Raw genomic sequence first — 13216 nt, forward strand, 5'->3', positions numbered from 1 at the left:
CAAAGAATTCCAAATTCCACCTTTGTAATGCTGCCTTCCTTCAACCCTACCTCCCCAATTATTGTCTTAAAGGCAGTCTGAAAACAGATCTTCTATGCAGGTTTAACTAGTTCTGGAATATACCCACAGATAATGGGAAGAAATTGGTGTTAAGTATTAAGCAATGTCAATGGCAAAAACACAACTCATATGCTAGGTTAGTTACTCAGCAAGAACTACTCAAGTATGAAAATAACACACATCTGAAAAGGAAAATGAAAAGTTCGTCTGCAGCATTGGGAAGATCCAGCCCAAAACGAACACAAAAGACTGCCTCCCTATTAGTCATACAGCATGGTACTAGGCCCTTCAGCCCACCAAATCCGTTCTATAAAGCACCCATTTACAATAACCCTACACTAATTCCATTTTATTCTCCCCACATTCCCATCAATTCTCCTCAGATCCTGCCAATAAGTACAGTTACCTACATACTAGGGGCAATTTGCAGTGGCCAAATGACCTACTGACCTGCAATCTTTGGCATGTGGAAGAAAACTGGAGCACCCAGTAGAAACCCATGCAGTGACAGGGAGCACCTGAGGTCAGGATTGAACCCGAGTTACTGGAGCTGCAAGACAGTAGCTCCACCAGCTGCACCTCTGTGATGTCCCATAACGCTGTCTATTAAAAGTTGAAATTATATAAAATTTGACCAGTATTATTTAAGTGTTCCAACTCAATTAAATGAAAAAGTGATTTGGGAGTGGGTGGATGTGCCTGGAAGATGCCCTTCAAACTTCAACCCAATTATTAAAGCCCACACTACAATGCATTTCTGTTGTTAGATGTATAGATAGCAAATTAAATGACCGAACATATAGAAACAAGTGAAGGTGGAGCAAAGCTAAAAATCTAACCCCCTGACCTCATGAATAGCTTTATATATAATTAGTTAGATTGTATTAATTTGGCTCCCTCCCTTACATAACTTCTTAGCATAACTCAATGCATCTCATTATCTCAAACACATGAAATAAAATTTCTCTTAATTTCCCCCATATCTAGTACTCTTGTCTTTTTTCTCTATTTTTCAATTATATTGAAGATAGCAACCCAGATTAGAGCATAGAACATAGAAGAGTACAGCACAGGAACAGGCCCTTCGGCCCACAACATCTGTGTCGATCATGATGCCGATCCAAATTAATTCCATCTACCTGCACACAGTCTATATTCCTCCATTCCCTGCCTGTTCATGTGCCTGCATTTCTACTTCCACCAGTTTCCAGGCACCTACCACTCTCTGTGTAAAAACAATTGCCTTGTAAATCTCCTTAAAACTTTACCTCTCTCACCTTAAAGCTATACCCTCTATAATTTGACATTTCTACCCTGGGAAAAAGACTCTATCTATCCTATCTATGCCCTACACAATTCTATATACTTCTACCAGGTCTCCCCTCAGCCTCCAATGCTCCAGGGAAAACAATCCAAGTTTGTCCAACCTTTCCTTAGAGCTAATAACCTTTAATCCAGGTAACATCCTGGTGAACCTCTTCCGCACCCTCTCCAAAGCCTCCACATCATTCCTGTAATGCGATGACCAGAGCTTCAAATGTGGCCTGACCAATGTTGATAGTCTGGAGCACGTCAGCATTAAGAAGGTGGAGGTGTTAGTTGTCTTGGAACACATAAGTGTGGATAAGTTCCCAGAGCCAGAGGAGAACCATCCCAGAATTCTACAGAAAACAAGGAAGGAGGAAGCTGGGGCTCTGACAGAGATTTTTGCTTCTTTTTTTTCAATCTTTTTATTAGTTTCCAAATTAATACAGATTACTGTATAAAAACAATGTTTATACATGTAATACAAAGAGATCAGGAGAACAATCATGGCATAGATAATCATAAAGAACAATAAAATATTTTTAAAAATCTGTAGATCCCACGATCTCTTAGTAAATGAATATAATATAAAAGAAAGGAAAAGATTTATTGTGTATATAAAAGAAAAGAAAAAAAAATCCCCAAATCAATAAGAAAAATTATAAACAATATATCAAACCAAACTAAAAAGAAAAATTTCAAAAGAAAAAAAAAAGAAAAAAAAAGACTGGACTGAAATTTCTCAATAGAAACAGAGCAATATTATGTCATCAACTCCGTTCCTCTAAATTGGAAAGTTATTGAAGAGGGATCTATATCATGTGAAAATATTGAATAAATAGACTCCAAATATCTTCAAATTTAAGCGAAGGATCAACAGTACCACTCCTAATTTTTTCTAAGTTTATACATGATATAGTTTGAGAGAACCATTGAAAAGTAGTAGGGGGTATTGGATCCTTCCATTTAAGCAAAATGGATCGTTTGGCCACTAATGTAACAAAGGCAATCATACGGTTAGCGGAAGCAGATAAATGGCTAGACTCTATCCTTGGTAATCTAAAAATTGCAGTGATAGGGTGAGGTTGTAAATCAATATTCAATACAGTTGAAATAATGTTAAAAGTGTCTTTCCAATATTTTTCCAAAAGAGGACAGGACCAAAACATATGTGTCAGAGAAGCCACATTTGATTTACATCTGTCACATACAGGATTTATATGGTGATAAAAACGGGCTAGCTTATCTTTTGACATATGGGTCCTGTGAACTACCTTAAACTGTATCAAAGAGTGTCTGGCACACATTGAAGATGTATTAACTAAATGAAGAATTTTCTTCCAGGTCTCTGTAGGTAAAGATGTCTGGAGTTCACTTTCCCATTCATTCTTAACTTTGTCCAGTGATTCTGGACGTATTTTCATAATTAAATCATAGATTGTTGCTATCAAGCCTTTCTGATAAGGATTAAGACCTAAAATCTTTTCTGAAATTTCAGTTTTGTATGCTGTTGGAAAAGAGGGTATAGTAGCTTTTAAAAAATTTCTAATTGTGGCGACTCACTGTCTAGTCGGGCGAACCGGCTCGGCAGTCGGGTCGCGCGGTGTCGGAGCGACGAGGCCCAAGATGGCGGCGGGCCTCGTCTTTCCGAGCGACAGGGAGAACCCGCACGCGGGAAAGTCCTGATGACGTAGGACTTACGTCATTGCTGGTTTTTTGGGCGGGAGTTTTCTCCCTTAAAGGGCCCGCGCAAGGCGGGAAAATAAACCAGTTCTGTTTGGCAATCCTCCAAGTGAGTCTTGTTTTATTCTGCGGTAGCAACCGCTACATTGGTGACCCCGACGGTCCAAACGACTTTTGGACCCGCGAAATGGACGACAGCGCAGCAGCCAACGCAGTGGCCCTCAAGCTGCCCACCTTTTGGACACTTCGGCCCAGCGTCTGGTTTGACCAGGCCGAAGCGCAATTCCACCTTCGGCAGATCACCTCCGACTCCACGAAGTACTACCATGTGGTTAGCTCTCTGGACCAGGAGACAGCCGCCCAGGTTGGAGACTTCATCCAGTCGCCTCCGGAGGAAGATAAGTACCCGGCTTTCAAAGACCTTTTGATCCGGACCTTCGGCCTCTCCCGTCGTGAGCGCGCCGCCTGCCTGCTTCATCTGGATGGCCTGGGGGACAGATCCCCATCCACCCTAATGAATGAGATGCTGGCATTGGCCGAGGGACACAAGCCATGCCTGATGTTCGAACAGGCCTTCCTCGAACAGCTCCCCGATGACATCCACTTGTTGTTAGCTGACGCCGACTTCAGCAACCCCCGTGAGGTGGCCGCCCGGGCAGATGTCCTGTGGAGGGCCAAGCGCGAGAGCGGTTCGTCCGTCAGTCAAATTACCAGGCCGCGAGCCCTACGCCCGCCTCGCCCGGCCCCAGCAACCGAGCAGCCACGCCCCAGGAACGCAGACGACGACACGGGTGACCAGCTGTGCTTCTACCATCAGAGGTGGGGTGCGGAGGCCCGTCGATGCCGCCCACCCTGCAAGTTTCAGGGAAACGCCAGGGCCAGCCGCCGCTGATGGCTATGGCGGCTGGCCGCCGACAGAGCCTCCTCTTCGTTCAGGACAAGAAATCTGGACGGCGTTTCCTCGTTGATACTGGAGCGGAGGTCAGGATTTTGCCCCCGACAGGCCGCGACACTCGTGAGAGGCCACCAGGTCCTCTACTCAATGCCGCCAACGGTACAACGATACGGTCTTTCGGCACCCGTACCCTTCAATTACACTTTGGCGGCGGCCGTTTTACCTGGACCTTTACCCTTGCCACCGTCGCCCGACCACTCCTAGGAGCCGATTTCCTTCGGGCCCACAACCTGTTAGTTGACCTGCGAAGGAAGCGGTTAGTCCACTCTAGCACTCTCCAGACCTATCCCCTGGGAGAAATCAGCCCACCAGCCCCGCGCCTGGACTCCATTTCCCTTTCTGGCGACGATTTCGCCAAGCTCCTAGCCGAATTCCCATCGATTTTGGCACCTTCGTTTACAAATTCTAGGCCCACACATGGGGTACGACACCACATCATTACCACAGGGCCACCCCTTCATGCCCGAGCACGACGATTACCTCCAGACAAGCTCCGCCTGGCAAAGGAAGAGTTCCGTCACATGGAGGAGCTGGGGATTGTTCGCAGGTCAGACAGCCCCTGGGCCTCCCCCCTGCACATGGTCCCCAAAGCCACCGGAGGGTGGAGGCCCTGCGGCGACTACCGCAGGCTGAATGACGCCACCACCCCGGACCGCTATCCCATCCCTCACATCCAGGACTTCGCAGCGAACTTACACGGGGCCCGCATCTTTTCCAAAGTGGACCTCGTTAGGGGATACCACCAAATCCCGGTCCATCCGGATGACGTCCCCAAAACTGCGATTATCACCCCATTCGGCCTGTTCGAATTCCTTCGGATGCCGTTCGGCCTTAAGGACGCCGCGCAGACCTTCCAGCGGCTGATGGACGCGGTAGGCCGAGACCTGGACTTTGTGTTCATTTACTTGGACGACATACTGATCGCCAGCCGTAACCGCCAGGAACACCTTTCCCACCTCCGCCAGCTGTATTCCCGCCTCCACGATTTCGGCCTCACGATTAACCCGTCCAAGTGCCAATTCGGACTTGACTCTATCGATTTCCTCGGCCACAAAATCACCAGCGACGGGGCAACACCCCTACCCGCCAAGGTGGATGCTATCCGCCATTTTGCCCACCCCGACACAGTCAAAGGCCTACAGGAATTCCTTGGGATGGTCAACTTTTACCATCGTTTCATCCCTGCAGCAGCCCGTATCATGCGCCCTCTGTTCTCGCTGCTGGCTGGTAAGGGCAAGGACATCATCTGGACTGACGAGGCTGCGGCTGCTTTCGTTAAGGCCAAAGACGCCCTGGCAGACGCCACGATGCTGGTACACCCCAGGACTGACGTCCCGACTGCCCTCACGGTAGACGCGTCCAACACCACGGTGGGTGGGGTACTGGAACAGCTACTCGAAGGCCGCTGGCAACCCTTGGCATTTTTCAGCAAACACCTTAGACTGCCCGAACTGAAGTACAGCACTTTTGATCGGGAACTTCTAGCGCTGTATCTGGCGGTCCGGCATTTCCGATACTTTCTAGAAGGCAGGCCTTTCACCGCTTTCACCGATCATAAGCCTCTGTCCTTTGCCTTCTCCAAAGTCTCTGATCCCTGGTCAGCTCGTCAGCAGAGACAATTATCCCACATTTCCGAGTTCACAACTGACATCCAACATGTCTCCGGAAAGGATAATGTTGTTGCTGATGCACTTTCCAGACCAACCATCCACAACCTATCCTTGGGTGTCGACTACACGGCCCTGGCTGACGCACAGCAAGCCGACGACGAACTGCCCAGCTACAGAACTGCAGTCTCGGGTCTACAGCTCCGAGATTTCTTGGTTGGTCCAGGTCAGCGGACCCTACTTTGCGACGTTGCGACTGGTCAGCCCCGCCCTATAGTCCCTGCAGCCTGGCGGAGACGCGTTTTTGACTCGGTACATGGGTTGGCGCACCCGTCCATCAGATCTACTGACCGACTGGTCGCCAGCAAGTTTGTCTGGCATGGCCTGCGCAAACAGGTCAGTGAGTGGGCCAGGACTTGTCTGCACTGCCAGACGTCAAAAATCCAGCGACACACCAAGGTCCCACCACAGCAGTTCGAGCCTACCTGTAGGAGGTTTGACCACATACACGTCGACCTCGTGGGCCCTCTGCCGGTTTCAAGAGGAGCCCGGTACCTCCTTACTATCGTGGACCGGTTCACGAGGTGGCCTGAGGCAACCCCCCTGACTGACATCACAACTGATTCCTGCGCCCGAGCGCTGCTCACAACTTGGGTCTCACGTTTTGGCGTTCCGGCCCACATCACTTCAGACAGAGGCACCCAATTCACTTCCAGTCTCTGGGCTGCATTAGCGAACCTGCTAGGGACGCAGCTGCACACCACCACGGCCTACCATCCTCAATCAAACGGGTTGGTGGAACGTTTTCACCGCCGTCTAAAATCGGCCTTGATGGCCCGCCTGAAGGGTCCTAACTGGGTTGATGAGCTGCCTTGGGTCCTGTTCGGCATATGCACTGCCCCCAAAGAAGACCTCCGCACTTCGTCAGCTGAGCTTGTATACGGGGCGCCACTAGTTGTCCCCGGGGATTTCATACCTGCCCTTCGGGACCAAGGGGAACAACCCCCAGCAGTCCTACACAGACTGCGCGAGAAGCTTGGCGCCTTGGCCCCGATTCCCACCTCATGGCACGGTCAAGCCCCATCCTGCCAGCCCAAGGAACTACGGGACTGTAAGTTTGTTTTCGTTCGCAGGGGCACACCTTGGGCGCCATTGCAACGACCATATGAGGGACCGTTCCGAGTCATAGGGAATAATGGATCCACTTTTATTTTGGACATTGGAGGCAGGGAACAGGTTTTCACGGCGGACCGCCTCAAACCGGCCCATTTGGATCTGCAACAGCCTGTCGAGGTTGCCACGCCGCGACGCAGAGGCCGCCCCCCTAAGCGGCAGCTGGCACAGCCCACGGACCTTGGGGACCGTCTCGCCGGTTCTGGGGGGGGGTTGTGTGGCGACTCACCGTCTAGTCGGGCGAACCGGCTCGGCAGTCGGGTCGCGCGGTGTCGGAGCAACGAGGCCCAAGATGGCGGCGGGCCTCGTCTTTCCGAGCGAGGGGGAGAACCCGCGCGCGGGAAAGTCCTGATGACGTAGGGCTTACGTCATTGCCGGTTTTTTGGGCGGGAGTTTTCTCCCTTAAAGGGCCCGCGCAAGGCGGGAAAATAAACCAGTTCTGTTTGGCAATCCTCCGAGTGAGTCTTGTTTTATTCCGCGGTAGCAACCGCTACATAATCTGCAAATATCGAAAGAAGTGTGATCTAGACAAATTGTATTTGTTAAACAGTTATTCAAAAGATGAAAAACAGTTATCAATGAATAAATCATGAAAACATACTATTCCCTTCCTTTTCCATATGGAAAAAGCTTTCATATATTTGGCAGAATAAAAACCCATGGTTAAGTAAGAAATATTTACAAGAACTAAAAAAGGATGGTGGTATGGCCCTGCCTAACTTTAGATTATTTTATTGGGCAATTAATATCAGATATTTAATTTTTTGGATACAAGATTTAGATGTAATTCAATGTCCCAAATGGATACACCTTGAGCATCAATCCGTACTTGGATTTTCATTAGTTTCTATTTTAGGAGCTTCACTCCCTTTTGCACTTACCAAATTAAGTAAACATATGATTAACCCAATAGTTAAACATACAATACGAATATGGTTTCAATTTCATAAATTTTTTGGATTGAATAAATTTAACTTGTCAAGTCCCATTCAATGTAATTTTTTTTTCAACCATCCAGAGTTGACTAAGCTTTTTCTATATGGATTTTTGCTTCTTCATTAGCTACGGGCGAGGTACCAGAAGATTGGAGGATAGCTAATGGGGAAGAACAACAAACCATCTACACTCACCTTTATGTTATTGAGGTTAATCTCCTCAAGTTCAGGGTCATTTCTTATAACTTGCTTTAGGGTTTCTTCAACATCTGTGGAGTTCGGCAGTTCATCAGGGACTGGCTTATACTGAGTTGGTTGTATGACACCTGCACAAGAGAAACAAAGTGAGCGTTGATGTGAATACTGCAAAATAATCATTTAGTAACATGATAATCCTCAAAATGAATGGTCTACAAAGTAAAAAATATTCCATATAGCACAAAACAGAACCTATGTGATAATGGGGAATGTTAACAGGAATAACCCAGCTCACTTAAATACCAAATACAATTTTAAAAGCAAATCCAGAGGCATTGGAAAGATGACAATAGTTCAGAAACCATTCAAGTTTTCCCTTCCAATTGTGGGCAGCTCCCTTCTGAAAACTGCTGTAAAAGGGAGTTAGATATAGATTCCTCCTTCCATCCTAAAGGTAAGTGTTTTAAATAATGGCTCATCAACCCCAATCCACATATTGAATCTGTAACATTTGAATAATTAACAGACAAAAACAGTTAAAAGCCTATACACATTGAACTAGCATTGTACTAAAAAAACCAGGTCACTTTTTCTATATTACCACATATTCAACATATGTGCCAGTCTGGGACAGAATAGTCCAGCCCTTACAATGCACATGTTCTTATGCTCAACATTATTTCAGATTTTACTTACTGTTAAGGCCTTCCTTGTTAACGATGGTACTACTGGCAAGGGCTTCATAATATTGTTGGTTGCTCATCAGTGTGTGCATACCAAGGATGGCTAAAAAAAAGCACAGTATTCATAGAACCAGAAACTAAAGTATTTCAGTTGCAGACACTTGCATTTGATGCAGAAAAAGCAGGCACTTTGAAACTACACTGCAGTTCAAAAAGCAAAATAACCAGAGTGCTGAGCTTCATACACAATAACTCCCAAATGACCAATCTAATGTGCAGGTCATGATACATACTGTTAGCCCAAAACTTCCAGCCAGTTCACAAACGCAATTTTAAAATGGTTAATTCTCAGGTTACAGCATTGCTGGCAAGGCCAGCATTTAATCATAAAGTCAGAGAAATACAGCACAGAAACAACCCTTCAGCCCATTGAATCCATGCTAACCACCAAGCACCTATTTACACAAATCTTACCATAAGCTTTCTTATTCTCCCCACAATCCCATCAACTCTCTCCAGATGGTCCGACTCACTTACACCCAAGAGGCAATTTACAGTAACTAATTAACCTACCAACCCACTTGTCTTTGGCATGTGGAAAGAAACCGAAGCTCCTGGGGAAAACCCACGCATTCACAGTGAGAACGTACAAACTCCACACAGGCAGCACCTGGCTGGAGCTACGAGGCAGCAGCTCCGCTAGCTGCACCACTGTGCCACCCACTTATTCATAAATCTCAGTGGCAGCCTTGAGCTTCCTTTTTACCAATAAGGTTGATTAGGAAATATAAGGATACTGGGACAGCCATGAAAAAGAAACAACTTGTTTAAGCTGGGAAGCCATGTGACTTGGAGGGAAATTTGAGGTAAAGCACTTCCAATGCATCTGCTATCTTGCGTTCTACAATTACAACTTAGCTTTATGCAATGCCTCTTACATAGTAAAATGTTTCAATATGCTTCATGGAAGTAAATTTCACACTCAAGTCAGGTCGCGAGGCAAGTTTGAGGTGTGTCCCAATTGAGAGAAGGAGGGGTTTTGGAAAGGGCTTACAAAAGTTAGGGTTGTGACAGTTGTAGCATGGCCTCCAATAGTGGAGCAATTAAAATCAGGGATGTGCAAGGCTCCAGAGTTGCAGGAAAGTAGAGGAGAGATTATTAGGGCTGGAGGACATTACGGAGAAAGGGAATTGCAAGCAATGGAGGGATTTGAAAACAAGAATGAACAATTTAAAATTAAGCCATTGCTGGGCAGTGAACACAAGGGTGACTGGATTCAAACAGAAGAGTTCTAAAGTCATTGGTTTATGGAAGATGGGAGGCTGGCCAAGAGAAACAGGAATCATCGTCAGAAGATGATAAAAGCACTAATGATGGTTTCAGCAGTAGTTGAGCCTAAGCAAAGCAGATAGAAATAATATTTAGGAGATGGAAGTAGAAGATCTTGGTGACATATTTTGCCATGGATTTGGAAGTTCGTCTCAATTAGGGCACCAAAGGTGCAAATGGCCCAGTCCAGACTCAGACTGCAATGAGGGAGAGGAATGAAGTTGATGGTTAGGACACGGTGTGTGGTGGGAACCAAAGCCAATTACTTTGTTCTTCGAAATTGGAGAAATTTCACTGTAGCCAATACTGGATAACAGATAAGAAATATTAAACTCAGAGGCATTAGAGAGGTCATCAAAAGTGGTAGTGCGTTGGAGCAGGGCAGTATCATTATATGATAGTAAGTAATAAATAATGTTTTTGTTTTGGATGGTGTAGCAAAAGGACAGCACAAAGGTGAGAAACAAAAAGCAACAGAGTAAATCCTTGGGGAATTCAAGAGGAAATGGAGTAAGAGCAGGTGATTCTCTTCTTCCCATTACATATATAAGAATCATACTTATTAATTTTTTAAAAATGTACATTTTTGAATTATGTTTTAAAACAGTGTTCATTTGCTTCATGGCAGATATTCTGCTTAATGACATGCAAATATGTGAACTCCTCTCAGCTTACTAGTCAGTGAGAGAGGTGGGCTATCACCTGGATAACCTGGAGGATATTGTTTTTCAAAATTTGAAATCAGAGAACCACTTACATTCTCAAAAAGGTTATAAACTGTGAAATATAATTTTTGACAACAGTTTGATCCAAAGTGCAGAAAGCAGCTACATAAAATTCATCATGAAATATCAACCAACCATTTTTGTTATTTTAAATGAATCAATCAACATTTTTGAGAAAAGGGTTTTTAAAATGTTCTTTTCTGTACTTCCGTTATATACTGATTAGTGTAAAGCAAAATATAGTATTGGCATTTCTACAGCAACGGATTACTTCTTTGCAAACACAGCAAACAATCTGCATACAGCAAGTTCCCAAAAACCCCAGCAAATGAAATAGATCAACAGGGACTTTGTATTTGTTTGAGAAACGAATATTAGCCACAACCTCCAAAACAAACCCATGTTCTTTTTCAGAAAGTGCGACAGAATCTTTTTAGGATCAATATTGGATGTCTTATCTTAAAGAATTGTGCAGCACTCTGAACTGGATAAAAACATTTGCTTATATTATTGGCCCCCAATGTCATTTGAGTGTACAACCAGATAACTCAGAAGCACTATGTTACTGAAACAGGGCAACATTCTTTTCAATGATGAGTCTCTGGCAAAGTGTTCTGTTAAGTCCCATCTCCCCTCCAGGTAAAACCACTGGCATTTTACTCCTTCATACACCTAAGGGAATTATCTCTATTGGATTTATTCACTTTTAACATAATTCCATTTACAGACTCTGGTATGAAACACGTCTGATTGTACAGATGCATGGTCATCCCTTAATTCCTTCCATGAATGGCCATATTTCTCACATTTATATTTCCTTACAGCAAAGGTGGAGATCGTTTGACCTATTGAGTCTATGCCAGCTCTGAGAGCAACCCCATCAATCCCATTCCCCCACACTTATTTCCCTGCAACCTATTCTTTCTCACATGCCCATCGATTCCCCGAGATTCTTCAACTAGCATGTCTTTGAGACGTGGGAGGAAACCCGCGTGCCCAGGGGAAACCCATGCAGTCACAGGGGGAACATGCAAGCTCCGTACAGTCACCATCAGGGGTCAGAATCAAACCCAGGTTCCTGATGCAGAGACACTGAAGCTCCATCTGCTGCACCACCACATTGTCCAAACATCAAAATGTTTGAGTCTAGATGATAGGTGGTAGCAGCTTTACTGACCACATAATTCTCACAAACATACAATGATTTTTCTTCCAGCTCTAGGTTTACACAAAGGTATCAGTGGACAGGAGTTAGGAATGTGAATTCTGCCCAGTCTTTCCTACCTGTCAAAAGCAGTGACCAGCTATTGCCTAGGTTGAGATTAGGAAATACATGCTGTGGCTTACACTTGTAGTTAAAATTATTGTGGATCCCGACTGATGAATGCTGTCTAAATCTCTGGATCAGAGACTGCTGGAATGAGAAAATCTTCTGAATTCTTTCAATGTCATTAGCATTCCATTACTAACATTACTGGCAGGGGAGCAAGCTTTTGTCCCTGTGGCAATAGTACAGGGTCCAGGGTTTGAACCCACTGCAGAAGGCCCTTATAAACCTATCAGAATTTTTGCAACCTGTTGATATGGTTGGTCCCTTAAGATGCATAAGTTGCAGGAACCCATAAAATCTTACTTCCTGAACCAGAATAAAGATGATTATGGTCATGAAGAACTATTCTGGTTATGGCCTGTCAGATTGTTAATCAGCCTATGAATCCTTGTTGAATCATTTAGTAATTCCCCGGTGTACAATATTCTTTAAGCCTTGAAGAAAGCGCCTTCAAAGTCCAGGGAAATTAAGGAATCATGTTTTTTTATGAAAATATATAGATCAAATGTTCACAGCTATGAATTGGCCTGTAACAATTCAGCTAACTTCACTTTAGAAATTATTGGCTACATTTAGCCTCAATGCCCCACTAAGAGGGTGTGTGTGTGTGTGTGTGTGTGTGTGTGTGTGTGTGTGTGTGTGTGTGTGTGTGTGTGTGTGTGTGTGTGTGTGTGTGTGTGTGTGTGTGTGTGTGTGTGTGTGTGTGTGTGCGCGCGTGTGCGTGCATGTGTGGTTTTCCCAATGCATTGAACTCCTGCTGGGAAATATATTTAATTGGATGAGCACAGTATTGGATGTGGCTGTAATGTGTGCTCTGTTGTCAAATTGTTTATTTGTGACAACTTGTGGGAAGTACTAAAGACTGCTAAACAACATCCTATCACCTGAAGAGGAGAGATCCAAAAGAAACTGGGAATAATTAAAATCACAAAGCAGAGTGCGTAGTTCACATTTCTTTATGTCACTGAATTGTTGGTAACAAATTTATACTTCAGCTTGCTCAAACTAAAATTTCTTCTCTGGTAACAAGATGCTGCACATGATAAAAATAGAGGGTCAAATTCCTGCCTGTGCTAATTTTACATTTGTGCTTACTCTACTAGTAAATTAGCAGAGAGGAACTTTACCCTACCATGCAGTTGTGTCAACATTCTCACCAGCACGTTGAAGCTTATAAGCCAAGCAGAAGGATCTCAAAAGAAAACTTGCCTATTGGTCATACAGGCAGCAATA

General features: G+C 44.9%; 1 protein-coding gene across 2 annotated transcripts in view; it reads right to left on the reverse strand.

Annotated features, from left to right (window-relative positions):
• The window catches only part of tmod1 (tropomodulin 1), a 76266-nt gene that overhangs the window by 13635 nt on the left and 49415 nt on the right, over positions 1-13216 (reverse strand). For both annotated transcript variants that reach the window (XM_052019838.1, XM_052019837.1), the window contains exons 5-6: positions 8613-8702; positions 7914-8044 (exon numbers count right to left, since the gene is read on the reverse strand). In XM_052019838.1, coding sequence (XP_051875798.1) covers positions 7914-8044; positions 8613-8702 — 221 coding nt within the window. The remainder of the gene's footprint in view (positions 1-7913; positions 8045-8612; positions 8703-13216) is intronic.

The sequence above is a fragment of the Pristis pectinata genome, chromosome 7 (assembly GCF_009764475.1).
Source record: "Pristis pectinata isolate sPriPec2 chromosome 7, sPriPec2.1.pri, whole genome shotgun sequence".
Classification (NCBI taxonomy): Eukaryota; Metazoa; Chordata; class Chondrichthyes; order Rhinopristiformes; family Pristidae; genus Pristis; species Pristis pectinata.